The 27,134-nt window shown below is 57.5% G+C and overlaps 1 protein-coding gene and 1 pseudogene across 1 annotated transcript; one reads left to right on the forward strand and one right to left on the reverse strand.

The window, feature by feature from the left end:
• The first annotated feature begins 621 nt into the window (after nt 1-621).
• On the forward strand, nt 622-26,405 carry SCN4A (sodium voltage-gated channel alpha subunit 4). The gene is made up of 24 exons (XM_011368527.2): nt 622-894; nt 984-1,102; nt 1,250-1,339; nt 1,656-1,784; nt 2,254-2,345; nt 3,696-3,974; nt 5,015-5,078; nt 5,304-5,445; nt 6,004-6,213; nt 6,570-6,723; nt 8,484-8,722; nt 10,492-10,665; nt 11,437-11,793; nt 15,600-16,067; nt 18,027-18,159; nt 18,949-19,103; nt 19,643-19,816; nt 20,334-20,456; nt 21,792-22,070; nt 22,359-22,412; nt 22,671-22,808; nt 23,293-23,397; nt 24,029-24,299; nt 25,137-26,405. The coding sequence occupies exons 1-24, from the start codon at nt 622-624 to the stop codon at nt 26,360-26,362; spliced, it is 5,448 nt and encodes a 1,815-aa protein (XP_011366829.1). The 3' UTR covers nt 26,363-26,405.
• LOC111744918 lies at nt 3,210-3,330 on the reverse strand (annotated as a pseudogene).
• Nucleotides 26,406-27,134: the final 729 nt, after the last annotated feature.

The raw sequence follows: 27,134 nt of genomic DNA on the forward strand, positions 1-27,134 counted from the left end.
GTCTCTGCCCACATCTTCAGGCAGCCAGTAGCAGGCAGCCCAAGTCAGCCCTCACAATGAAATCCGTCTGCCATTCCTGGGTAAGGCTGATGCCCCAAGGCCCTCATCTTAGCCCATCCTCCGGACCGGACCCACCAGCACATTTCACATCTGACTTCTTTCCGAGCCTCGCTTTGGGATAGAGGCCACATGGGCATAGCCAGCTGTGATTCTCTTTGTCCTTGTAGGTTGAAGCCAAACAGTTCCTGGGCCCACAAGGTGGTCGAGGGCACTGGGACATTGACTACGAAATCCTCAGGGCTGAAGAGGATCTCCCTGGTTCGCCATCAGACCTGAGGGCAGCCGACCCCCTGTTGGGGAGAATGCGGTGCAAGGCTTGGGGGTGATGCTCTTGCATCCAGCACCTGTGCAGCAGCAGCAGTGCCCCGGCCTTGCAGTCACATCTCCCAGTCCCAGCAAGGCCTACACACCCACCTCCCCAGCCTGGCCCCTGGACAGGCAGGAAGTGAGTAGCGGACAGCAGGCCCAGGGTGGGGCAGCTGTCCAACACCTGGGAGGCCGCACGCTACAGCTGCCTCAGCCGCTCGCTGCCCTCCTGGCCCCTGAGCCCAGGATGCAAGGATGGCCCGCCCATCTCTGCCCACCCTGGTGCCTCTGGGCCCCCAAAGCCTGCGCCCTTTCACCCGGGAGTCCCTGGCAGCCATAGAACAGCGGGTGGTGGAGGAGGAGGCCCGGCAGCAGAGGAACAAGCAGATGGAGATCGAGGAGCCTGAGAGGAAGCCGCGAAGTGACCTGGAGGCTGGCAAGAACCTGCCCCTTATCTACGGGGACCCACCACCAGAGGTCATCGGCATCCCCCTGGAGGACCTGGACCCCTACTACAGTGACAAGAAGGTCTGGGCCGGGGAGGGCCCCCTCTACCTGTCTGTCATCACCCATTTGTCTGCCCGTTCCCAGGCCTCACTGCTCTCTCCCTGCCTTAGACCTTCATCGTGCTCAACAAGGGCAAGGCCATTTTCCGCTTCTCGGCCACACCCGCCCTCTACATGCTGAGCCCCTTCAGCATCATCAGACGAGGCGCCATCAAGGTGCTCATCCACTCATATCCTGCCCAAGTGGGGCAAGCGCAGGGGCGGGGAGAGGCAGGGAGGGCTTGGGGATGAGCGGAAGGGGGAGCTCTGGGGGAGGAGGCCTCTGTCCACCTCCCCTCCCCACCTGCTCTCTCGCTTTCCTTGACCTTCCCCTCAACGCTGTTCAGCATGTTCATTATGATCACCATTTTGACCAACTGCGTGTTCATGACCATGAGCGAGCCTCCTCCCTGGTCCAAGAACGTGGAGTAAGTCTGTCCCTCCCCCTCCCCCTCTCCCACCCCCGCCAGCCCTGAGACACAGCCCATTCCGGGGCTCTGCATTCCGAACCTGCTCAGAGTGACATTGCTCTTGTCCTCCAGGGAGATACATACAGTCACTGTCACCCCATCAACACCTTAAGCCCCTGGGATGGCACACACTGCCACCCTCACCAAGGTCCTCAGGCCCCCCGGGTAGCGTATTTGATTTCTGTGGTTCTCCTCCCTGGGAGGTCCATCACTGCCACCTACACCCCTGCCTGGGCATGACATGCCTGGCCCTGGGCGGCCCTCTCCCCACCAGGTACACCTTCACAGGGATCTATACCTTTGAGTCCCTCATCAAGATGCTGGCCCGAGGCTTCTGCATCGACAACTTCACATTCCTCCGGGACCCCTGGAACTGGCTGGACTTCAGTGTCATCATGATGGCGTGAGCAGGGGCCGAGGGCATGCTGAGGCTGTGGCGAGGCTGAGGATGGGGAGGGGACAGGGCCAGGCCTCAAAGAGGGCAGCTGAGTGGGCTGCCCGTCTCAGAAGGGTAGACTGCAAGAGCCTCGGGTTGGGTGTGCCCGCAGAGAGCTGTGCCTCTCTAGGAGCTGGTGGGGTCCCGCCTGAAGCCTCTCCTGCTGCCCCGCCACATGCCTTGTACAAGCACACGTGGCAGCCCAGTCCCACAGGCCATCCTTACCCACTGGGAGAGCTGGGCTGCTGTTGCCATCCCTACTCCCCAGCAACGCTCCTGCAGTGCCTTTGCCAACTCTCAGGCCCCAGTGGGAAACCTGATGTGTCTGACCTACCCCCGACCCCCTGTGAAAACTCAAACTATAAGGATTCCTGATTTATGCTCTCTTAGCCACCCCCGCTCTGACACAGCCCTCACCCCAACCCCCCCGGCCCAGGTACTTGACGGAGTTCGTGGACCTGGGCAACATCTCAGCCCTGAGAACCTTTCGGGTGCTGCGGGCCCTGAAAACCATCACAGTCATCCCAGGTACTGGGGAGGTGCTGGGGCCCTCTGCCCGGGTCAACTGACACTCAGGTTCCAGGTGCCTGACCCAGGGTCACAAGACTCCCAGGCTGTGAGTGTAGGACACACACCAAAGCCTGGGCACAGAAGGGCTCCCATGGCCAGAAAGGAAAAGGGGCCCCAGGTGGGAGGCCGGGCACCTAAGAGGCGGTAGAGCGAGGTGCGAGGTGATTTGCCTGTGCCTCAGTATCTGTAAAATGTTGATAATGATAGTGCCACACATTGGGTTGTTATGAGGATTAAATGCTTTAATATCAGTAAGGTGCTTAGAAGCCAGTGCCTGGCACGTGTGTGTGTGTATGTGTGTGTGTGTGTGTGTGTGTGTGTGTGTTAAATAAAATAAGCAGATGGGGCAGAGCAGAGACCTCCAGCCAGACACAAAGGCATCGGTGATGGAAAGTCCCAGCCCTGAGGGCTCCGTGGGGAACATGCCACTTACCCACTGAGCCCTGAGGTCCGGCAATGCCAAAGCAATGCATCAAGAAGCAAGAAATAAATAGAATCCAGATCACCCAGACCCTCAAAAAAGGCATGTGGAGAAACAGGAGAAGGTTCATTAAAGAAGCGAGAGAAGATCTGAAAAGGGATGGGACACGGGTTCTGGGAGGAGGGGAAACCATTCGGTCTCGATGCTGGAAAGTACCTTCTCCTGTAGTTCAAAGCCGTCACGTTGCAGTTTAGGAAGGAGACCCCGAAAGGGGAAGTGCTTACAGAAGGCCGAACATTATTATTATTATTTATTTTTAGGTCAGGCAACCCTTGGTTGACCTCGCAGGTTGCAAGGACCTTGTCAGTTTATAATCCCTTACTTTTATTTTTTATTTTTCACACCTACAGCACCTGGTCTTCCTAGGTGGTCTCCCCCCTTCAAGTACTAACCAGGCCCGACCCTGCTTAGCTTCTGAGATCAGACAGGATCCGGCTTGTTCAGGGTGGCATGGCCGTAGACTAAGGCTGAACATTATTGAACCCCCCTTTTAAGGGCACAACTTGGGAGATTAGGGCCCTGTACAATACCCTTCGGGAATGCTGACCTAGAGACGTGTATTAAGCCCCACCGTGTGCTCTATGGGTCAGACGGCAGCCTGTGACGTCTTTACAATCCACCCTTCCGGTGGCTGAGATTCTGTGGCCATCCGAAGGCTCCTGATTGAGAATGAGATCACAGAAGGGTGGGGCTCATTTGGGAAGGCTGCAGGGAGGTGGTGTCCTCGGTAAGTTAAGTCTTGAGGGAGTTGGGGCAGGCAAAAACCTGGAGGGATAAAGGAGTGAGTTATAACCCCACCCTGTCCGCTCCCTGCTCCCTCTGGTCAGGACTGAAGACGATTGTGGGGGCCCTGATCCAGTCGGTGAAAAAGCTGTCGGATGTGATGATCCTCACCGTCTTCTGCCTGAGCGTCTTCGCCCTGGTGGGTCTGCAGCTCTTCATGGGAAACCTGCGGCAAAAGTGTGTGCGCTGGCCCCCGCCCTTCAACGACACCAACGCCACGTGGTACGGCAGTGACACCTGGAACGTCAATGACACCTGGAATGGCCAGGAGAGCAAGGCCAGCAACTATACCTTTGACTGGGATGCCTACATCAACGACGAAGGTAAGAATGGAGGCCGGAAGGCTGTGGGGCCGGTCCCGCCCGAGGGCAGCCCCCTGTGAGATAAGTAGCATAGGGAGGACCTGAGCTTAAACCCATCACTTACCACTTGTCCGACAAGTCACTTGATTGCCCTGATCCTTGGAATCCTCACCTATAAAACTGAGATGACAATACCTTTCTCAAAGGGTTAATGTGAGGACAAATGCCAAATTGCTTGGAAAATCCTGAAGCGTTCACTGTAAAAAGCATTAGTCTGTATTCCCTATTCCTTAACTCACACACTCCCTGGTCTCCTTAAACGCTGGCAGGGCCACCACCAGGCACAGAGACATCCACATCCTATTCACATATTCATACTTCATAGGTATGTGCACATACGGCACAGTTCTCACACAGCCACCATTAGTCCCCTCGTTGCCTTCTGGCAAATGCTTTAACCTGGTACCCCGAAGTCTAGACTCCCCTGCCCGCTACCTCAGCCCCTGGTCAGGGCCCCTGCGCAGGTACACAGTGTTCCCACGCACACACGTACGTGTTCCTCTGGTCTCTTTGTGCCCTGCTGTATTCTGACTGTACAAACACACTAGGCCAGGGGTCCCCAACCTCTGGGCTGCGGACCGGTACCAACCGATCCATGGCCTGTTAGGAACTGGGCCGCATAGCAGGAGGAGAGTGGCAGGTGAGCCAGCGAAGCGTCATCTCTATTTGCAGCTGCTCCCCAACACTAGCTTCACCGCCTCAGCTTCACCTCAGATCTTCAGGCATTAGATTCTCATAGGAGCACCAGTCTCTGGTACCAAAAAGGTTGGGGACCGCTGTACTAGGCACTGAGCTGACACCACTTGGAGCTGAGCTCCCTGTAGTGTATCTACCCAGAGACCATGGAACTTGGGGTTGCATAAAGGATGGAGAGAGGCACCCGGAGAGAATCTATTCGGCGCGATCCACACACATATGTCCCCAGGTGTGCAGTAGGTACATGCGCCCACAGTGCGTCCATGTGGTTGACATGTTTTCTTCGTGTCCTCTGACTCCCAAAGGGAACTTCTATTTCCTGGAGGGCGCCATGGATGCCCTGCTCTGTGGGAACAGCAGTGATGCTGGGTGAGTGATGCTAGGTAATGGGAAAAGGCGCCCCTGGGGTATTTGAAAATGAGGGCTGCTTAGGGCCAAGGACCTGGATGAATGGGAATGTAAGAAAACCCATGGGCATGGATGGAACACTTTCTTTTTTTCAGGACTGAAGGATTTTTTCCCTTAGGGCTCCCCATCTATCCCCCAGTTGGAGCTTTCCTCCCTCCCTAAAACCAGTCCCCATTCTATCCCCAGGCACTGCCCCGAAGGTTACGAGTGCATAAAGACTGGGCGGAACCCCAATTATGGCTACACCAGCTATGACACCTTCAGCTGGGCCTTCCTGGCTCTCTTCCGCCTCATGACACAGGACTATTGGGAGAACCTCTTTCAGCTGGTACGACTGTCCCCACACTGCTCTTCAGCCCTATAACCACGCCCCACCGTTCCCATAGCCTCTTTAGGGCCTGGCAAGACCCCTGGCAAAGATGTCTCCTTTGTGGGACCCCTTCAGTGCAGTGCCCCTTCGCACAGGTTCTTGGAGCCCTCCAATACTGGGCACCTGCCCAGATCTGAGCCACAGTATCTTTTTCTCTTTCTACCTTTACGAGATCTGGGCCTGGCACAGACCCCCAGTCCTCACAGTGACTAGTAGGGCAGCTCAGAAATTCAACTCTACCCATATACAATTATTTGTAGGGCAAGCAGGTTGTGTCTAGGGTGCCAGTGTCTTCTGGTCCTTGGTGACGTTTCTGACACCGAGGATGGTAATGAAAATAGCAGTAATAGTAATAACTACCATCTGTAGTTTAGCCTGCCAAGGACGACTATGCCCTGCCTCGGATGGCCTCCCTGTGAAGGGACCCTCTCTCTTTACCTATCTGGGCAATGAGTGTGGGTGGGTGAAAGCAGGCAGAAGACCATGTGACGTTTCCTGTCCTGTCCTCACTCCCAGACACTCCGAGCAGCCGGCAAGACCTACATGATCTTCTTCGTGGTCATCATCTTCCTGGGCTCCTTTTACCTCATCAATCTGATCCTGGCCGTGGTGGCCATGGCGTATGCTGAGCAGAACGAGGCCACCCTGGCTGAGGATCAGGAGAAAGAAGAGGAGTTTCAGCAGATGCTGGAGAAATTCAAAAAGCAGCAGGAGGAGCTGGAGAAGGTCTGGACTCGGGGGAGAGGAGGCCAAGGACCCAGGGACCTCCCTGCCCCTCAGCCTGCGTTCTCCCAGGCGGGCTGAGTGTGAGGGAGAGGAAGGGGCAGGGGCTTCAAGGCAGGGGCAGCAGAGGCCCCAGGCTGGGGGCGTTGGTGTGTCGGGAGGCATCAGGCAATAGAAAGAGTGTTTTGCAGCTCCATGCCTCAGTTTCTCCATATGTAACAAGGATTCTGCACGAGGCTCAGTGCAGGCCAAGAAGAGGGGCCCCCATCCTAAAGGACTCGGGAGGAAGCCGAGAATCAAGTAGTTCATCCTCCTGGCTCAGAGATGGACTTCGCGCCATCTCCCTTGCTGGTCCCTAGGCCAAGGCTGCCCACGCTCTAGAAGATGCGGAGGCGGACGGTGACCCAGCCCACGGGAAAGACTGCAATGGCAGCCTGGACACATTGCCGGGGGAGAAGGGGCCCCCAAGGCAGAGCTGCAGCGCAGACAGTGGCATCTCGGATGCTATGGAGGGTGAGTGCCCGGCACCCCCATACCTGTCCTACTCCGCCTGCCATGCCCGTCAGGCCACTCAGGTTCCTGGGGGATGGGGGGTGGGGCTGGCTGGGCCCAGCTTCAGGACAGTAACTTAATATGGACATCGAAGAAATGACCGTGATAAATATAGTCCCGGCTTAACCCAGCCCAGTTCTGGCTACAAGGCCGAGCTGCTGTGGGAACTGGGGGCTTCCGGGAGGGCCTTGGGGGCTGCCAAGGCAACGGTGAAAGACAGGATAATAATACTAACCAGGAAGGCCCAATGTTCCGGAAACTGGAGATCCTGCTCCTCAAATGTCCTCTGGGTAAAAGTTAAAGGCCGAAGGTCAGACTCCACCCAGACAGAGTCACAGACTCCCCCAAATCCCCATGCTGTTCCACGAGTCTCAGGAGGAGAGTAAGGATGAGGTAATGAAGAGAGGGTAGATCCATACACGCAGATGGCTGGATGGGCTGAAAGATTAATGGATGGGAAGAGACATGGGTGCATGGGTGACTGAGAGGGAGGGAAGGAAGAAAAGAGAGAGGATGGAAGAGAAGGAAGGAAGGGAATCTGTCACAGAAGAGACCTGGTCCCCTTCTCAAGCAACTTGCTTTGTGCCAGGAAGGACTTGGAGGTCCCAGAGGACTTTGCAAACCTCTAGAGGGCACCATGTCACCTGACCTTATATGACAGGCATCCAGGTATCTGTGTGCTCTGCCAGAGAATGCCCCAGGGAACGCTGGGCAGAGCTGACAGAGGAGGTCACTCAGCGCTGCCCTGACTGGGAAGGTTGTGAGAAGTTCCAGCAATAACGCCTGCAGCAGCACCCAGGTTGGGGGCGGGGGAGGGGTTACACTCAGACTAGAATCTGCTACCTTTGAGAGAGGTCCAGTTTGCTAATTCCTGGGTAAGGATAAGAGTCAGCTACCCCCACCCCTGTGGTACCCCAATCATGCACTCGAACCTAGGTGTCCATGGGGCTGCCCTCTACTCCAATCCCCTTTGCTCCTCTGTGAAGTGGGAGGCACTAATAGCACTTCCCTTATAAATGTCTGGTGGGAATTAACCGAGGTCATTACCTAGGCCAAGGACTCCCACAGGCCGAAGAGGCCTGGACGGCCCAGAGAGGGAACAGCTTTATCCATGGGCCTGATGGAGCCCCAGGGCTTTAGAGCTGGGGTGACAAGGACAGGGGCTATTTCCAGAAAGCAGCTCTGGTGGGAAAGGATGACATGGCTGGGGACAGTCTGGGGGGGGCGGGTGGCATTATTGCCAGCAGGAGAAAGAGCCCACAGGGGATCTCTGTGATCCCCAGTAGCATCGGGCAGTGGCAGGTGGAATTGGGACCCAACCTTCAGTAATGACCTCCCACCACCCCCTGGGGACCCTCGGGCCCAGCCAGAGCAGGGTGGGGGTCATAGCCTTAAGGGGCCACTGTCAGGGGTGGGAGTCACCGAGAGGCGGGGCTTCGTGGGGTGTGTCAAGAAGGCAGATCTTGAAGCAGAGCATTGAGAGAAAGGGCTTGGGGTAAAGCTCACTGAGGGGGCGGGCCTTTGAGGTGGAGTCTGGAGAGGTGGGTTTGAGGGTGATGTACTGAGAGGAACTGGAGTAAGCGTTCCTGAGGGGGCAGAGTTTGAGATGTGGAGATCTATGGGAGGGGGTTCGAAGCGGGGTGGTCCAAAGATCTAGGCGGTGGAAGGTAGCACGTGAGAGGCGGATCCTCGTCAGGTGTCTGTTTCCACTCTGCTCCCAGAGCTGGAAGAGGCCCAGAAGAAGTGCCCCCCGTGGTGGTACAAGTGCTCCCACAAAGTGCTCATATGGAACTGCTGCACCCCATGGGTGAAGTTCAAGAACATCGTCCACCTGATAGTCATGGACCCCTTCGTGGACCTGGGCATCACCATCTGCATCGTGCTCAACACCCTCTTCATGGCCATGGAACATTACCCCATGACAGAGCACTTTGACCAAGTGCTCAGCGTGGGCAACCTGGTAGGGAGAGGACGGGGCAGAGGATGGGGAGGGGCGGTCATTCCCAGACAGGACGGGGAGGGGACGCAGGGTTCGATGGGGCCATCTGGTCTGTGTGGAACTACGGGGCGCTACTGGGGGGCATACAGGCACAGGCTGCGGTTACTTCCCCAGCACGTGGGGGAAGTGAGCTGGTGTACAAGGGAGGTCCCTGGGCTGATCTATGGGATGTGGTATTTGGGTTTCAGGGTTGAGAGTGGGGAAGAGGTGCTGGAATCCTTAAGATCGGGACTCCGGGGGCTCTGGGGTCCAGGCCACGCCCTGCAGGCAGAGATGGGGCCATTGGGGCATGGAGGGGTGTGGGGACAGCTGGGTGACAAGCCTCTCCACTTTCAGTGGTTGTCGTGGGCCTAAGAGGGACTAAGGGACCTGGAAGTGCGCCATATAGCCATGGGCACCCAGGCCCAAGAGGGCCCAGCTCGCCCTGGAGGCCCCCGGGCGTAGTCCCCCCACCTTCGGCCTCCCTGCCGCTACCATCTTCCCAGCACGGCCAGGCCAGCTCCCCTCTCCGGCTCTTCCTGACCCGCTATTGTTGACACACACTGATCCGCCTGCTTATCCCTGCCCATTAGGAGCATTATCACCTTGTTGCCAGCCCCGGTGCAGCCTGACAAAGGGACAAAAGCCACCTCCTCCCCCAGCCCTCACCTGCCCTTCCCAATTCTCTTCAAATTTTTCCAGGATGGCAAATGGGCAAGATGCTCCTCCCACCCCTGAGGGTGGGGGGCCTAGGGAGAGTAATATTTGTGGCCTGGGGCAGGGCAGGACTGGGTGGGTAGCAAGGGAAGCAGATCCTGCAAGGCAGGCAGGTCTGTCCCATGGAGATGCCCTGGGCAACCTTGGCCAGGCTGAGTTGGAGGGGCCAGCCTGCGCTCTGGACTTGGCGCAGCTGCCAGGGTGTGCGTGATGGGCCCAGCCCGCCGCCTGCTCACCCCCTGCCCACACTCTGCTGTTTTCTGGGCACCTGCTGTAGCCAGGGACAGCTTCTAGGCGGGGCCCAGCATGTGCCTGGGCAGGCTGTGGGCCCAGGGCAGCTGGTGCCCGGCAGGAGGGGGGCTGTGCCCAGGGAGATTTCAGGGGCTCCGCAGCCCTCAGACTCCATCCCCAGGATTTTAGGGGACAGCTCTGGCCTTCTCATTGTTCCCAACTTTGTCCCCTCTTTGGCCCCTGCCCTAGACTTCTGAGTCCACCAAGATTTGCTGGGTCCAGGAACTCCTGCCAACAAAGGTAGAGAGGCTGTAGGGTGTAGAGACAGGAGACTGACGTAGGCAGGTCCGAGACCTGACTCGTCCCATGTGGGCAGCGTGACTGAGGGCTTGCCATCAACCTCGAGCCTCAGTTTTCTCATCTCTGTGACCAGTGTGCAAATCCCTCCCAACTCCATAGAAATCAGCCGACTCTCCAGGTCATGGGGCGAACCAGAAAGTGATGCGAACACTCTGTAAGTGTTCGATGTTACTATGCGTACGGGGAGCCCCCAAGAAGTTAAGTGGCGGCCCATGGTCACGTGGCCGGAAACAGTTGAGTCCAGGTCTCTGGGTGGCCCCGTCTGCCCTGTGGCATGGCCCTTCTGTTCTTCTCCCTCATACACGTCAGCCGTGGGGACCACTGCCTGGCCCCTCAGAGCTCTGGACCCCTCCCCTCGGCCAGGAGGTGGGAGTAGGGTGGGACATTTCCAGGGCCATGTGCTCCCTGAGGCTTTGTGACAGGGACCGCACCCCACCCCACAGGTCTTCACGGGCATCTTCACAGCGGAGATGGTGCTGAAGCTCATCGCCATGGACCCCTACGAGTACTTCCAGCAGGGCTGGAATGTCTTTGACAGTATCATCGTCACCCTCAGCCTGGTGGAACTGGGCCTGGCCAACGTGCAGGGGCTGTCCGTGCTTCGCTCCTTCCGGCTGGTGCGTAAGGCCCCCGGGCCAGGGCCGAGGCGGGGCAGGGCTAGGACCCCCCGGGAAGGTGGGAGGAGAAGCCCTTCTGTCCTCCTGCATTGCCACTCCACCCTCAGGAACTTTCCTACTGGAAACGAGGAGGAAGGGAGCCCTCCCCTCCATTATCACACAGGGCTGCTGAGGGGGCCAAACGACAGCCCAGGAGCTTGACCCCCTTAGTGACCTTGGGTGGCAGTGGAATGAGGATTTCAGCCCATACCACGGACCCGAAAGCTGAGGCTTGGGAACCTCATTAGTAATGAAATGGAAACGTCGAAGTAGTTTCCTTTCCACCACCCCATAGGAGCGTTTTTAATATTTTTTTTAAACTTTATCACGAGACCTTTCATGCACCTACAAAAGTATATAGAGAGTATAATATAGCCATGGGCACCCAGGATAAAAACCTCTATGTACGTATCACTCAGCTTCAACAGCCATCAATACTCTACAGTTTTCCTTTCAACTGTCCCCCAACTTTATGGGGGTGTATGTTAAAGCAGATCCCAACATATAATTTCGTCTGTATCTTTAACAGATAAGGACATTTTTTTTTTCTGTTGAGCATAAGGTGGTAGGTAGGATGCGAATGTTCCCATTGAGCAGAGAGGCAAACTGAGGCCTCCAATCTCTCAGGGAATGGGAGGTAGAGCTGTTTGAGATGGTTCCTTTTGCCAAAGATGGGGCTGGGCCAGGGGTCCCTGAGCCTCATTCGCCCCTGCCCTCCCCTCCGGCCGGCAGCTGCGGGTCTTCAAACTGGCCAAGTCGTGGCCCACGCTGAACATGCTCATCAAGATCATCGGCAACTCGGTGGGAGCACTGGGCAACCTGACGCTGGTGCTGGCCATCATCGTGTTCATCTTCGCCGTGGTGGGCATGCAGCTGTTCGGCAAGAGCTACAAGGAGTGTGTGTGCAAGATCTCGTCGGACTGCAGCCTGCCCCGCTGGCATATGCACGACTTCTTCCACTCCTTCCTCATCGTCTTCCGCATCCTGTGCGGGGAGTGGATCGAGACCATGTGGGACTGCATGGAGGTGGCCGGCCAACCCATGTGCCTCACCGTCTTCCTCATGGTCATGGTCATCGGCAACCTCGTGGTGAGTGAGGCCTGCTGGGTGGCTCCCCCACCCTCGCCCAGGAAATCCAAGTGTCTGGGACGTGGCGTTCCTTTATTTCCTTGGAATCGAGCTGTCATTGGAGGGCCCTTTCCCTAGGAGGTTGAACTTTATGAAATCTCTGATACTCAGCTCTTGCCTACCTTTCCCTTTTCCCCCTTAAAATGGCAATCTTTTGTGGTTTCATCCGGTGGCTCTCAAATTTTTACCTGCTTAAGAATCACCTGGGAGTTTCTTAGAACCTAGATTCCCACCTCACCATCCCCAGAGTCTAATTTGGCAGCTCCGGGCCAGGCCTGGGAATCTGCATTTCTAATGAGCTCCTGGTGATGCCGCTGCCTCTGGCCCAGGGATGGGACTCTGAGTAGTACTGCTGAAACCTAGTTGTCTTGGATAAAGTAACATAATAACTGTAATCAGACAGACCCATGTTCTAGTCCCAGCTCCTCTGCCATCTGTGTGCCCTTGAACTAATGACTGCTCTCTGGTCAGCTGGGTTCTCTAACTCCACACATAAGAAAAACGGTAGGTACCTTAAGAGGTAGCTGGGAGGAGTGGCCGTGACGGTGTGCAAGAAGGCACAGTGTGAGGTGGGTCCCAGGAGCTCCTGGGCCTCTTGGCCCTTCTCCCACCCTCTCCCCGTCCTCCGTTCCTGGGAAACGGGCCTCGGCATTGAGAGAATCCAGAGATGGCAGAAACAGCATTCATTCTGCTTTCTGTGGCTCAGGGCCTGGCACGTGGGGCTGGTGCAGGGCGGAGGTACAGGGGCCGATGAGAAACAGGGCCGTGGGCCAACTGACGAGCATTTCTGTGGCTGGGGCCTGGGAGACGTCTCTCCTCTCCCTGCTGACCCAGACTCCTCCTGTTCCCTGGGTGGGGTGGGGATCTGTCCTCCCAGGAGTGCTGTGCCCAGCTGCCCCGATGCCGTGGCGGGCACTGCCCTGGGCAATGGGGTGAGGAGACGCACGTCCCCAAGTTCTGCAAAGGCCTGTGGAATCCTTAGGCCGCTGGGTCAGCGCTTCTCAGATGTCACCAAGCTCCGGCTGGGGCAGGAACAAGCTGCTGGGGGTGGAGGGGGGGGTGTCACCTCGACTGAGGAGGAGATCATAGGATAAGGTCCTGAGCCCCCAAGGGCCATTTAGCTGGGAGGACTCACGGAGGGAGGCTTTGTGGAGTAGAGAGGGAGAGACAAGATGCCGGGTAGCGCTCTGGGGCGGGATTAGGGTGCCGGTAGCAGGCTCCAAGTAGCCGTTTGTGAGCGTAAGTTTAAGGGCCTGAGGGTGACTGAAAGGGTCTGTCTATATGTGTGACAACTCTAAAACAGTTCAAGCCCCCACTTTGCCGCTACTGACTGGGACTTCTTGAGCAAGTTATTTAACCTCTCTACCCTTAGTTTTTCTCATCTGGAAAATGGGAGTGCTAATGGTGGTGACCTACTTCCCTGGGTGGTCCTGAAGGATACAGACACACGTCTAAGTGCTTAGTAAAGCACTTGGCCCCGAGGCCAGGGGCATTCACGTGGGTGCAGGGGTGGTGTCGATCCCCGCCATCAGTATCTGAGGATCGGGCTCCCGCGGTGTGCCAGTCCCTGCTCAAAGGGCTTTATTTACATTATCCCTAATGCTCTTGACAATTCAGCAAGGCAGGAAATGTTAGTTAGCTCTGTGCTTCGAGGAGGCACTGCCCAGAACTACACAGACAGTGAGAAAAGGAGCCCAGACTAGAACCCGGATCTGCGTAACTCCAATAACAGTGAGATTAACAATAGCAGCAATAGTGATAGAGAAAATGTCAACACCAGCAACCCCGATGACGGCTGACCCGATGACGAATGCCTCATTTATCCGGCATTCCAAGCCCTTTCCATGTCTTCATCTCTACTTTGTAGATCAGGAAGCAAAGGCTCAGGGAGGTAACTTAGCAACCTGTACAGGATTTGAACCCAAGCAGTGTGGCTCCAGAGTCTGGAACCACTTCACTGCACTGCCTCTGTATGCATGTCACCCACACCCTGTGATCACAGACACAGACGTGCGTGCACATGCACGTGTACGCACGCGCACACATGCACACACACACACCCACACACACACGACACCATTTTCTGGCCCAGCTCTGTGGCTCTCCCACTTTGCTCAGAGGGAGTGGAATGGCTAAGGGAGGCAGCACTGCCAGCTTCTTGGGCACTGTCCCCGCCCTCCCCCAGGCTCATGGACAGATGTCATCGGAGGCCATGGGGGCACTCTGCTAGGGAGTGTGGGGACCTGAGTCCCCTATGTGCATGGCACTTGGGTACTTCCTCTGGGTTCCCGTAAAGAAGAGGAAGTGACTGGATCATAGGTAGCCCACCCCTCAGAACCCCGAGGGGAACGTGAAGTCGATCCCCCTCTCGCTGGCCCTCCTCTCCTCGCCTTGCCTGAGGCAGCTATTTCTGTCCCAGGCAGGAGCCGTGTGCAAACCCTGCTGACCCAGAGAGCAGCTAATTCCCATCTCAGATGTGTTTCTGGCAACTGGACACCTCTCCCTGAAAGAGGGGAAAGGAAGACCAATAAATTTTGGTGGAGGGCAAAGGCAGAAAAGTAGCTAGGGGCATAGAGATGGAGCAGAATCCCCTCCCCGCCCCCCCCAACACATTTTCCCAAAGAGAATATATACAACATATATATTTTAAAGCTGTTGTGTTAACGAGACAGTTAAGACAGTGACAAAAAGACCTTGGAAGACACTGGTGAAAGTCAAACAGCAAGAGACACAAGGAGAAGGTGGGCAAGGGTGGCCAGTTCACATGTACCCTACGTCCTTGTGTCCACTCGCCCACCCAAGCCCTCCCCAAAGCCCCCAGAAAAAGAACCCGGCCCTGCCTTCCATTATTGCACGCATAATAGCCAACATGTTTCGAGTACCTACTGTGTGCTCTATTTTGCACTGATCTTTTCATTCTTACAATGCAAGGAGGAAGGTACTGAAATCATCCTCATTATACAGATGAGAAAACTAAGGCACAAAGCAGGGATATGCCTTATTCCTAATGCTCTTGACAGTCCCTAATGCTCTTGGGGTAGGTCTGACCAAGCAGTGTGGTTTCAAAACCTCTGTGCCCGTCTCTGCTGCCATGCAAATGCACACACTGTATTTGTCTCATCAAGTGTCTGTCTCTACTAGGCAGGAGCTCCCTGAGGCCACTTATTCCTGTGTAGTAAATGTTCATCCACTGGAAAATAAAGTTGATGGGGGCTAGACCAGTAGCCTCTTAAGACCCTTTCATCAGGGCTATGGGAAGAGAACCAGGCGGAGCAGGGAATCTAACAGGGAGAAAAGAGGGTGAATAGCAGGAGGTCAAAAATCCCTTCCAGAGCAATAAGAAACATGCATCTGAGCCCCAGGACCACGGGGCCTATTAAAATCCCACTTAATAGACAAAAGAAGGCTCGAAAGATTCAGGTTCCCAGTTAAGTCTTGGAAGCTTGAAGATGTGTGTCCTGTTTTTTGTTCTTCATCCCTTGGCTGTGGAGGTGGAGGACAGTGTCCCAGAAAGAGCCCCTATCTGTCACCCAGGGGACCCCCCCAAACCCTGCCTCGGCCTCAGTCAGCAGAGTCCTACCCCGTGCCCAACCCTCAGTCTCTTTATCTGAAATTTGAGGTTGATAGTAACACTTCCCACCTCCAGGAGCAGTCGAAAGGATTTCATTAGGTGACGTCCTTTTAAACGCTCGGCATGGGGTAGGTCTGACCTGGCACCCTCAGGGGTTCAGAGGCTGAGCTGAGGCTCCCCCACCTCTGACCCCCAGGTCCTGAACCTCTTCTTGGCCCTGCTGCTGAGCTCCTTCAGCGCCGACAGCCTGGCAGCCTCGGACGAGGACGGCGAGATGAACAACCTGCAGATCGCGATTGAGCGCATCAAGTGGGGCATCGGCTTCGTCAAGACCTTCCTGCTGGGGCTGCTGCATGGCAAGATCCTGAGCCCCAAGGAGATCATGCTCAAGATCGGGGGGCCCGGGGGGGCCGAGAAGAGTGGCCCCGAGGACGAGAAGGAGCCGCCACCTGAGGAGGGCGACGAGGACCTAAAGAAGGACAATAGCATCCTGAACCACGTGGGCCTGGCTGACGGGCCTCCCCCCAGCATCGAGCTGGACCACCTCAATTTCATCAACAACCCCTACCTGACCATCCATGTGCCCATCGCCTCCGAAGAGTCTGACCTGGAGATGCCGACGGAGGAGGAGACGGACACCTTCTCGGAGCCTGAGGACGTCAAGGTGAGCCCGTCACGGGGCCTGGCTTGAGGGGTCGGGGGTCAGATAGACAAGGCTTCACATTTTTGTGTGACCTTGGACAAGTCTTCAAGCTTCAGTGTCTCTATCTGTAAAATGGGGGTGACGACACCTACCTCGTGGCACCTCGTTGGGCGTTAGATGAAATGGCGTGTGTAAAGTGCTTGGTGAGCTCCTTCTGAATGGTGGCTGTTATTTCTATTATTAATACTATTATTATGACCCGCCCTGCCTGTTCTGACAGCCTGGTACCCCTTCACTGCCAACCCGCAGCGCCACCTGGGCCCCATCTCACCAGCAGGTGGCGCTCTTGGACAGGCTGTTCTGACCTGCGGCACCTCAGCTCTGGGGCTAGGACCCAAGAGGCCTCTCTTCATCCTCTTCTGGGTTTGAAACCCCTGCCAAGCTCTTGCCATTGTCATCTGTTTCTGTTTAGAACCCACCTGGGGCTGGTTCCAATATCCCAGTGTGGGCCAAGCTAGGCCTAGACTTGGGACTCAGAGACCTATGGGTTCGGTGCAAGGAGAACCGAGATCTGGGGCTCAGCCTCTGCAGGAACCTGACCCCCCACCCCAGCCCGTGCAGGGGGCCTGCTGCTTGACCGAGATGCCGCCTCTTCATGTCCCTTCTCTTCGAGGGTCAGGAGGGACTGCCGGTCACCTACAGAAGCTCACACTGAGGCTGGGGCCTTTCCTGGGCCTCCCAGGGAAGCTGACTCTGAGCCCCCTCACCCACCCTCCAGCTCTGGCACAGGAAGGACCAGCATAAGCTAGGTCTGGGCCCCCTGCCCACCTCCACCCTATTGGCCCTGGGCCTGGCTGGGCACCAGAGCCTGGATGAACTTTGCCCTGAAAGCTCTTGACTTCTTATTCCGCCCCCAAATATGTGGCATGCTGACTTATCAGGAGGCCGCGTGCCTGCCAAGCTATAAATACCCAGGGAAATGTGGCACCGGCCTCAGTAAGAGGACTAGGGGTGGGGGAGAACCCCCAGGGCCAAGGCTCTGGGCGCTCTTTAAAGAGGGGCAAGCACGGCTCCCAGAGGGATTGTGAGAATGGGGGCACATGGGCGGGGCACGTGGTGCATTGGATGCCCCGTGCCTCGACCTTCCTTTCTGTCAGCTGGGCACAAGACCCTCCTGGTTTTCTGGTCATCATTCTGGATCCGGAGCTGGCCTCGAGCTGCCCTCTCCATTTTCCCCTTCAGGGGCCTTAGCCCTAGCTGCGAAGAGGTCCCCTTGAGGAGTGGAGTCTGGGCCTGGGATGCTGACTGGGCAGCACCGGGAGGAGGTGGGGGAAGGCCTGGCCAGGCCAGAGCACCAGTGTCCCGTCAGGTTATCTTGGCCCCAGGCTGGAGCTTCAGCTGGGAAAATTGTCCATCCTTTTTGGATCCCTGAGCCCATGGGGACAAGAAACTCAGGCCCGGGAACGCTGGTTGTTATCTGCGGGCTGTGGCAGCCCCTGTCTGTCCCGACCCCCTTTCGCGCCCCTTCAGAAGTGCCTTCAGGCCTCTTGTTCCTCTGCTGCCTTCCTCATGCCACCCCACTCCTCCCAGAACCCCCAGCAGCCCAAGCCACGCCCAGCCCACTTGTCTCCCAGCCTCTATTCATACCTGAGGCCCTCACATGTCTCTTCATGTCCTCGCCACCCGTGCTCAGGCCTCAGCCCTGCCCTGTTCCAAATCTAAGTGCCATGAGAGCAGGAGCACAGCTGCCATGGTCCCTGGTTCTTCTGCACAGGCCACGGTGCCGGCTCCATGATCTGTGGGTGAGCGGGCAAGTGAATGGATGAATGAATGGATGAATGAATGAATGAATGAATGAATGAATGAGAGTAGGTCTGCTCCACCTCCTCTTTCTCCTCTCCCTCTGGCCTCCTACTCTGATCTCCTCCTCCCCACCTGGTGGGAAGACCCAGGGGTCACACCACCCTGTGGCCTCTGCAGAAGCCGCCACGGCCCCTCGACGCGAACTCCTCCGTCTGTAGCACAGCTGACTACAAGCCCCCCGAGGAGGATCCTGAGGAGCAAGCTGAGGAGAACCCCGAGGGGGAGCAGCCTGAGGAGTGCTTCACTGAGGGTGAGCCCACACGTGTGCACCCCCACCTGGCCTTGTGCCCCGCTAGCCCAGCAGACCGCAGCCCATCGCCTCCTCCGGGACATCCTGGGGACATGCACATCACTGAAAGCATGCGGGCCTCCTTCCCCGGATGCTACCCTACCCTGCTGCACCAGGGAGGGGTGTCAGAGCCAGGGTGCCTCCAAGCCCCGAACCTGAGCCTCAAGTGTGTGCAGTAAGTGACGGAAGTGCCCTGAGCGTGGCCATGCAGAATCCCAAAGAGCCCAAGTGTGGCCGGGAGTGAAGCAAGTGCTCAGGAATGGCTGCTCCGAGACCGTCATCCTCCTCCTCGGCTTCTTCTGTGTGGAGAAAGGCCTGCCCAGCCCCTCAGGAGACAGCCCTGGAGAAATATCTTTGCCCAGAGAAAGTGGGCTGCGCAAAGTGAAGGCTACCTGGGTGGAGTGAGGGAGGATGGGGTCGGTTGACAGCTACAGGTCGGTTGACAGCTACAGGGCAGGCGGCCTACATCCCTGCATGTCTTTCCTCCGTGTGTCCATCCCTGGAGGCAGTTGGCACATGGGCGGAGTAGGCTGTGGAGGGAGGGCCTCGAGGGAGGGGCTGGACCACCCTACTTCCCACCTATTTCTAACCAGCAGTGGAGGACATGGAGCCAGGTGTTGGGGGCCCCAAGTGTGGGGGCAGTGCGGTGGAGGGCTGGAGCGTACACCCCAGGAAAGTGCAGGGAACATACTGCCTGCATCTGGAGGTGGTCCCCAGGCCTGTGACGTCATGCCCCGCTCACTCCCCCAGCCTGTGTGCAGCGCTGCCCCTTCCTCTACGTGGACATCTCCCAGGGCCGTGGGAAGACGTGGTGGACCCTCCGCAGGGCCTGTTTCAAGATCGTCGAGCACAACTGGTTCGAGACCTTCATTGTCTTCATGATCCTGCTAAGTAGTGGAGCCCTGGTAGGTGCCACCCTGGGGATGGGCAGGGACGGGTGCCAGGCCCAAAGCAGCGACAGGTGCCGGGCCCTTCCACACTGTGGGAGGGATGCAGCCTGCACAGTCTCCAACCCAGAGTCCTAGAGGAACTCACCTGTGGTTGCAGGATGCATTGTAGAATGTATTAATTTTCTTAAAGCGACAGTTAGGGTCTGACTCTGTTTGCAGCCGGCCGCAGGTGCCTACCAGGGGGGAGGATGGGAAGGCCCTGGGCATCTGGTGGGGCAGGATTGAAGCTGAGCCCCTGTGAAATTCCCTGGCAGGTGACTGAGCATTGCTACTATTCAGCCTGGGGAAGGGGAGCTGAGGGGCTTCTCCCCACAGGGACACTTGCTCATCCCATGATGGGCACAGGGAGTCTGGGAAAAGCCTCCAGCCTGCCCCAATCCTCGTCCCCAGGTCAGCCCCCTGGGAACCAGCAGCATCAGACAGGGTAGGGGACGTGGCTGCTGCCCCGGCCTCCCAGGCCCTGGCCTCCCCCCACCATGCTGGTGTCCCCCCAGGCCTTCGAGGACATCTACATCGAGCAGCGGCGTGTCATCCGCACCATCCTGGAGTACGCTGACAAGATCTTCACCTACATCTTCATCCTGGAGATGCTGCTCAAGTGGGTGGCCTACGGCTTCAAGGTGTACTTCACCAACGCCTGGTGCTGGCTCGACTTCCTCATCGTGGACGTGAGTGTGACCTGCAGCCGGTCCCAGAGCCTGTCCTTGGGGTCAAGGGCCTTAGGAAGCCTCAGCCCAAGGGGCAGGAGCTGCATGAGGCCACATAGCGCATCAGAATCCCCATCAGCGTGCTCCTGCGGAGACTGGCCTCTGGGAAGGGGGATAACGGGCTAGGGGGACCGCTCTTCTCCTGAAAGAAAGGGGTGTCTTGGGAGGGTTACTTAACCGTCCTTGCCAATATCTGTGGAGGATTTTGTATCCTCTTTGATGGTCATGCAGGCCTCCTGTTTACTGTCATCTCAGTTAATCGACGACATCTCCGGAACCCAACCCGGGTGCTGGGACAGTGCCCAGCAGACAGGACCACCCACTAAGGAAGGGGTCTGGGAGAGACACCCTAGAGCTGAGTCCAGGAAGACCCCCGTGCGGGACCTGTCCCTGAGGACTGTGTCCCTGGGCTTGGGGAGGGGGCAGCCAGGGGCCCCGTACTCCCTGACAGCACCCGCCCCCCCCTTTCTCTTTACAGGTCTCCATCATCAGCTTGGTGGCCAATTGGCTGGGTTACTCAGAACTGGGACCCATCAAATCCCTGCGGACGCTGCGGGCCCTTCGTCCCCTGAGGGCGCTGTCCCGATTCGAGGGCATGAGGGTGGGTGTTGAGGGGCCTCTGAGTAGGACTGGGGAGTGGGGAGACAGCCACCGCAGGGCACCGTGCAGGGGTATGTGTCTGTGCTCTGGCCACTAGCAGGGGAAGCAGAGGGCTCTGCCCACCGCCCTGCTGAAGGCCAGGCTTGCTCCTCCTGCCCCCACCCAGGCACCCTCCCACGCCAGCCCCCACTCCTGCTCTCAGACCTGCTCCTAAGCTTATCTCTGCCACCACTGGGGGCAGCAGAGGCTGCAGCAACTCCCAGGAGGGCCCTGTGGCAGGGAGGGCAGAGGGAAAGCTGGTCGGTGGGGGGTTTATGGGTGTCCTTCCCAGCCTCAGACCACGGCCCCCCAGGGCTCTGAGACTTGAGCAAGTGGGCAGGTACTTGTGCCCCAGGCTCTAAGCCTGCTGACCCTTGAGCTCAAGGTCATGCCAAGTTTGGAAAGATCCCCTCAGGCCTTGATGGTGGAAGTGGCAGGTAAACAGGGTTTGAGCAAGACTAAAGGGGCTTCCCCAGCGAAGGGAGGTCTGCTGGGAACTCAGGAGGGTCCACGAAGTGGCTGGTCGTAGGCCAGCAGTGCGCTCAGCCCCAGTGAGTCTCCCATTCATGCAAGGGGGAAAGCCAGTACAGGCCCCACCTCCACCCCAAGTGGGAGACCCCTCCCCTCTGAGCGGAAATGACCTGCCACACAGCTGTTTGGTGCCTCAGCCAGGAAACCCCCACCCCCCAGCTATCAGGCCTGTGCCACCCACTCTGTCTGGAGGTCATGAAACATCTCCTCCTTGAAAAGGGACAGTTCTCAGATTCAGAGCAGCCTGACACAGTGAGGCTGGTCTGTGTAGCCAGGACCAGTGGGGCACAGGGCTCTGGTCACAGAGTGCTGCTGCTTTGAAGACCCTGGTGGCTTCTTTTCTGTGCCTGTCTCTAATGCTGTGAGCGGTTGAGCAGGAGGTCGGTCACGGGGCCTGAGTTTCCTATGAGGGCTGAGGAAAGAGTATTTGTCTCCTGCCTGGTGACCCAAGCCAGGCCACTTCCAGAGAAGCCCAATAGTCCCGCTGTGGGCTGACAGCTCAGCCAAGCAGAAAGCCCTCTCCAACCAGCAGGCTGGCAGACCCTAACCCTGCTGTTTGCTCCCCGCCTCCCCATACAGCCCAGCAGACTTCTCCCCAGGCATGGCTTAGGTTAGCCCTCCTCCAGGAAGCTTTCCCTGAATAGCCATGCCCAGCCCAGCCTGGTCTCCTGGTTAGTGCAGGTGGGGAGCCATCTCCCAGAGGAGTCCTGGTTTCCTCCACCTGCCTGGGAGAAAACCTGCAGTGACGCCCTCCCCGGCTCCCCAGGTGGTGGTGAATGCCCTCCTGGGAGCCATCCCCTCCATTATGAATGTGCTGCTCGTCTGCCTCATCTTCTGGCTCATCTTCAGCATCATGGGTGTGAACCTGTTTGCCGGCAAGTTCTACTACTGCATCAACACCACCACCTCGGAGAGGTTTGACATCTCTGAGGTCAACAACAAGTCCGACTGCGAGAGCCTGATGCACACGGGCCAGGTCCGCTGGCTCAATGTCAAGGTCAACTATGACAACGTGGGTCTAGGCTACCTCTCTCTCCTGCAGGTGGTGAGTGTGACCCACTGGCCCTGCAGGGACCTGAGCTGGAAATGCCCCCTGTCTCTCATTGTACCTGAGCCCATGGACACTTTTTACTCGGGGGCTGCCCACCCTCTTCCAGTGCTGCGGGACCTAAAGTAGGATCTAGACCTCTCTGGTCTCTAGTGGCTACCTGCCCAGTGGAGCTCTAGGCAGGCAGCCTCTGGGGAGGACCAGGCTGGGCCAGTCGCAGGGAGCTCAAGGATGATGGAGGCAGGGAGCAGCCTCCCGCCCTCACATCCAGCCATACTCCCTCAGGCCACCTTCAAAGGCTGGATGGACATCATGTATGCAGCCGTGGACTCCCGGGAGGTGAGTAGGGGTTGCCGAGATGTGGCTGGTGAGTGAGCCAAGGTGAGGACTCAGACCAAAGACACAGTGGCACACTCTGCCCATCCTCACCTCCAACTCCGTGCTACCTGCTCAAGAGCCTCCGAGGCCCCGGGGGTGGACAGGTCTACCTCTGAGCCCTGGACCCTCCTGCCCACTGTGGGATGGGGAGCACAGAGCAGCCAACGTGTGCCGCCAAGCCTGCCCAGCACACCCCGTCCCTTCCTGTGTCCCCTGTAGAAGGAGGAGCAGCCACAGTACGAGGTGAATATGTACATGTACCTCTATTTTGTCATCTTCATCATCTTCGGATCCTTCTTCACCCTCAACCTCTTCATCGGTGTCATCATCGACAACTTCAACCAGCAGAAGAAGAAGATGAGTACTCATCTCTACCTTCCCTGCCCCCACCCCCGCACCAGGCCGCCTCCTCCTTTCCTTGGCCCGCTCATCCCTTCGTATTGCACAAATGCTGGAGGCATGGTCGAGGCAGTGAATCTGGGTTCAGATCCCACCGGGCAACCCTGAACAGGTGACTTGTCCTCCCCAAACCAAGGTTTCCTCATCTATAAAGTGAAGGTGATGCTACCCTACCTCTCTGGGTCATTCGGAAGGACCCAAAGAGATGCTGATGGAAAGTGGCCCAAAACAGGCTGAGGTCGTGCCGGTCCCCCTTCCTCTGTCACCCCACCCCTCTCTCGTCCCTCAATCCCCATCCCTGGCCCCTCCAGGTTCCCCTCCCACTTTCCAACTGGTCCCCCTGCTGGGGTGGGGGATGCTTTAAGGGTAGTACCTGAGGTAGGGAAGTCCTAGAGGCAGAGAAGGGGGACTCCCCAACCTTATTGGCCCCATCTCACTATACTTTGGAGGGAAAGACATCTTCATGACTGAGGAACAGAAGAAATACTACAATGCCATGAAGAAGCTTGGCTCCAAGAAGCCTCAGAAGCCAATTCCTCGGCCTCAGGTACCGGCCCTCTGTGCCCCTCTTCCCACAGCCTGTATGAGCCTCCTGCCTGAGGGTGCCCATGGGGAAAATACAGCCCGCACTCTGCCCGCCAGGCTGTGTCTCTGGCATGAGGCTGGGTCCACCTGCCAGGAGGGTTGCCCTTTGTAACCGTAGCGAGGCGCTGTGTGCAGAAGCGTCAGCTGCCTGCCAAACTCCAGTCACTGGTTTACCCCTCATGTGGCCCTGCAGAGCACCCCCTCACCACTGTCCATTCACCACCTCAGTTGGTGGCCTCAGGGGCAAGGGCCTCTAGAAGGAGGAGGAAAAGGATGGCCCTCCCCAGTGAGCAATGGCTTTGGGAGAAGGAGAAAGGGCTGCTTGGGCAGTGGAAGGATCTCAGAGTAAGGAGGGTACCCCTTAATCTCATAGAATGGCCTGGTCTGGTGGATCCGCCCTCCCTTTCCTGGCCAATGCCACTACAAGCCCTGACACACACACACACACACACACTCTCTCTCTCTCTCTCTCTCCCTCTCTCTCATACTGTCACATCATCCCGTGTCTCCTTCCTGTCCGTGTCCTGCGTGGGCCCTGACCACTCCCCTTATATCCACCCACGTACATTCCTGCGCTCCCATCTGTGCTGCAGAACAAAATCCAGGGCATGGTGTACGACTTTGTGACGAAGCAGGTGTTTGACATCACGATCATGATCCTCATCTGCCTCAACATGGTCACCATGATGGTGGAGACGGATGACCAGAGCCAGCTCAAGGTGGACATCCTGTACAACATCAACATGGTCTTCATCATCATCTTCACGGGGGAGTGCATGCTCAAGATGCTCGCCCTGCGCCATTACTACTTCACCGTCGGCTGGAACATCTTCGACTTTGTGGTTGTCATCTTGTCGATTGTGGGTGAGCAGGGTCAGGCTGGGCGGAGTCATTCAGGAAGGTCAGGTGCTCCCGTCCCCATGTACGCACACCTGGTCCTGCATCTGGCATGCTCACATACATGGTCACATACACACACATGCATGTGTACCTGGCACTCACACTTAATGCACAAAGGCACATAAGAGTGGACTCACAGGCGACCTGTCACCTGCTCACATGTGAATACACCTCAAGAAACATTTACCTGACCAGTAGGTACACACTCACGTGCCCATGTGCTCAGTGGCGGTTCCAGCATCCACACACCCCGGAGAAGTGCACGGACATGCGTGTGCTTGTGATAGTAACTAGCAACCATTTATTGTGCATTTACTTGTTCTCTGGCACTGCTATGCATTTGATAGGCTTTAACTCACTAATTGTTCATAACGCCATGAGGCAGGTACAGTTTCCACCTCCATTTTACAGGTGAGGAAGCTGAGTTACAGGCATTAAGCGAGATGCCCAGAGTCCCACACAGAGCTGTCCTCTCTCTCTTCCTACCTCCCCTCCCCCTCTCATCTGTGGCATCTGCAAACAGCCTTGGGAATGGACCTCACCCTAACCCCACCAACTCTGGCTTATCCTACCTCCATCCATCTGTGTCGGGGCGACGATGTAGCCCCTGGCCCCAAGACCCCTGGGGGAGCCTTTCCTAATGGGTGGGGCCATTTGGGCTCTGCTCCAAGGGTCGAGCTTCTACTGCTCCTTCTTGGGGAGGAGCACACCAGGCAGGGCCCCCTTGAGCCCTGCATGCCCCCCACTCCCTAGCCCAGCCTCTCGCCGAGGGCAGCAGCCCTCACCACTTCCTCCCTGCAGGCCTCGCGCTCTCCGACCTGATCCAGAAATACTTCGTGTCACCCACACTGTTCCGCGTTATCCGCCTGGCGCGGATTGGGCGTGTCCTGCGGCTGATCCGTGGAGCCAAAGGCATCCGGACGCTGCTTTTTGCCCTCATGATGTCACTGCCCGCCCTCTTCAACATCGGCCTCCTCCTTTTCCTGGTCATGTTTATCTACTCCATCTTCGGCATGTCCAACTTTGCCTACGTCAAGAAGGAGTCAGGCATCGATGACATGTTCAACTTTGAGACCTTCGGCAACAGCATCATCTGCCTCTTCGAGATCACCACGTCAGCTGGCTGGGACGGGCTCCTGAACCCGATCCTGAACAGCGGGCCCCCCGACTGTGACCCCACGCTAGAGAACCCGGGCAGCAGTGTCAAGGGTGACTGTGGCAACCCCTCCATCGGCATCTGCTTCTTCTGCAGCTACATCATCATCTCCTTCCTCATAGTGGTCAACATGTACATCGCCATCATCCTGGAGAACTTCAATGTGGCCACGGAGGAGAGCAGTGAGCCCCTCGGCGAGGACGACTTTGAGATGTTCTATGAGACGTGGGAGAAGTTCGACCCTGACGCCACGCAGTTCATTGCCTACAGCCGCCTCTCCGACTTCGTGGACACCCTGCAGGAACCGCTGAGGATCGCCAAGCCCAACAAGATCAAGCTCATCACGCTGGACCTGCCCATGGTGCCTGGCGACAAGATCCACTGCCTGGACATCCTCTTCGCTCTGACAAAAGAGGTCTTGGGAGATTCGGGGGAGATGGACGCCCTCAAGGAGACTATGGAGGAGAAATTCATGGCAGCCAACCCGTCCAAAGTCTCCTACGAGCCCATCACCACCACCCTCAAGAGGAAGCACGAGGAGGTGTGTGCCATCAAGATCCAGAGGGCCTACCGCCGGCACCTGCTCCAGCGCTCTCTGAAGCAAGCGTCCTACATGTACCGCCACAGCCAGGATGGCAATGGGGACGGGGCCCCCGAGAAGGAGGGGCTGATCGCCACCACCATGAGCAAGATGTACGGCCATGAAAACGGGGACAGCAGTGTGCAGGGCGAGGGGGAGGAGAGGGGCTCATCAGGGGACACTGGACCTGCCATGGGTCTCACACCCATCAGCCCCTCAGACACCGTCCTCCCTCCCTCCCCACCCCCGGGGCAGACAGTACGCCCAGGGGTCAAAGAGTCTCTGGTCTAGTAGGTGGCAGCAAGGTGGCCAGTTGAGCCTGGCAGAGCCGAAACGTCCCTGAAGCTGCCTACTCGCTGAGGGAGCAGGGCTTTGAGTCTGGCACTGATCCGGCTCCCGGGCTGGAGCACCTGCCTCCCCAAGCCATGGAAAACGGGAATCGCAATCCGATGCTCCATGCAGAGCCTGAGGCCCCTGCCTCCACGATTTCACCTTCCAGCTGCTCTCACCTCCTGGTGGGCCCTGCTGCCCCTCTTCCTGGCTGGGGGAAAGGGGAGATCAGAACATCAGAATCTCTGTCCCCTGACGTGGAGAGGGGCTGGCCTACAACGGAGGGACTGGCTGCCCTCCTGCCACCAGAGTCTTAATGGCTGCTGGCCTCTCCCCAGAAAGTGGCTCAGGCCCCCCAGACCCCCCAGGCCCTCCTGGACAAAGTTGTCTTAGCCTCAGCAAAAGCAGACACCTGCCCCCAGGGCCTGCCAGCCCTCCCCAACTCAGATACAGCTTCACCCGCCAGCTCAGGAGTCCCCTGGAAAAGGGAACAAACTGTCGTGAGTCCAAAACGGCTCCACAAGCCTGATCGGCCACTGGATCCTGACACATCAGGCTGGGGTTGTGGCCCCTGAAGCCGTTTCCTGGTGCGTGCACTGTCCAGGCCTCCGCTTCCCTGGCTGGCCCCTGGGGGAGAGCACAAGGCAGGATCCCACTTGGGAACTGCATTTTTCTAGGAGCACAGATGGGTAGCACAGGTTGGGGCCACCAGAGTATCACTGCACTGGGGCCT

The sequence above is a fragment of the Pteropus vampyrus genome, unplaced genomic scaffold (assembly GCF_000151845.1).
Source record: "Pteropus vampyrus isolate Shadow unplaced genomic scaffold, Pvam_2.0 Scaffold143, whole genome shotgun sequence".
NCBI classification, from domain to species: domain Eukaryota; kingdom Metazoa; phylum Chordata; class Mammalia; order Chiroptera; family Pteropodidae; genus Pteropus; species Pteropus vampyrus.

Excerpts from the sequence above, each read along its gene's own strand:
- SCN4A (XM_011368527.2), top strand. The coding sequence starts at position 622 with ATGGCCCGCCCATCTCTGCCCACCCTGGTGCCTCTGGGCCCCCAAAGC. Across the intron at positions 19,104-19,642 it reads TGCTAAGTAGTGGAGCCCTG|GCCTTCGAGGACATCTACAT; the intron begins GTAGGTGCCACC and ends GTGTCCCCCCAG. Across the intron at positions 22,071-22,358 it reads ACCTCTCTCTCCTGCAGGTG|GCCACCTTCAAAGGCTGGAT; the intron begins GTGAGTGTGACC and ends ATACTCCCTCAG.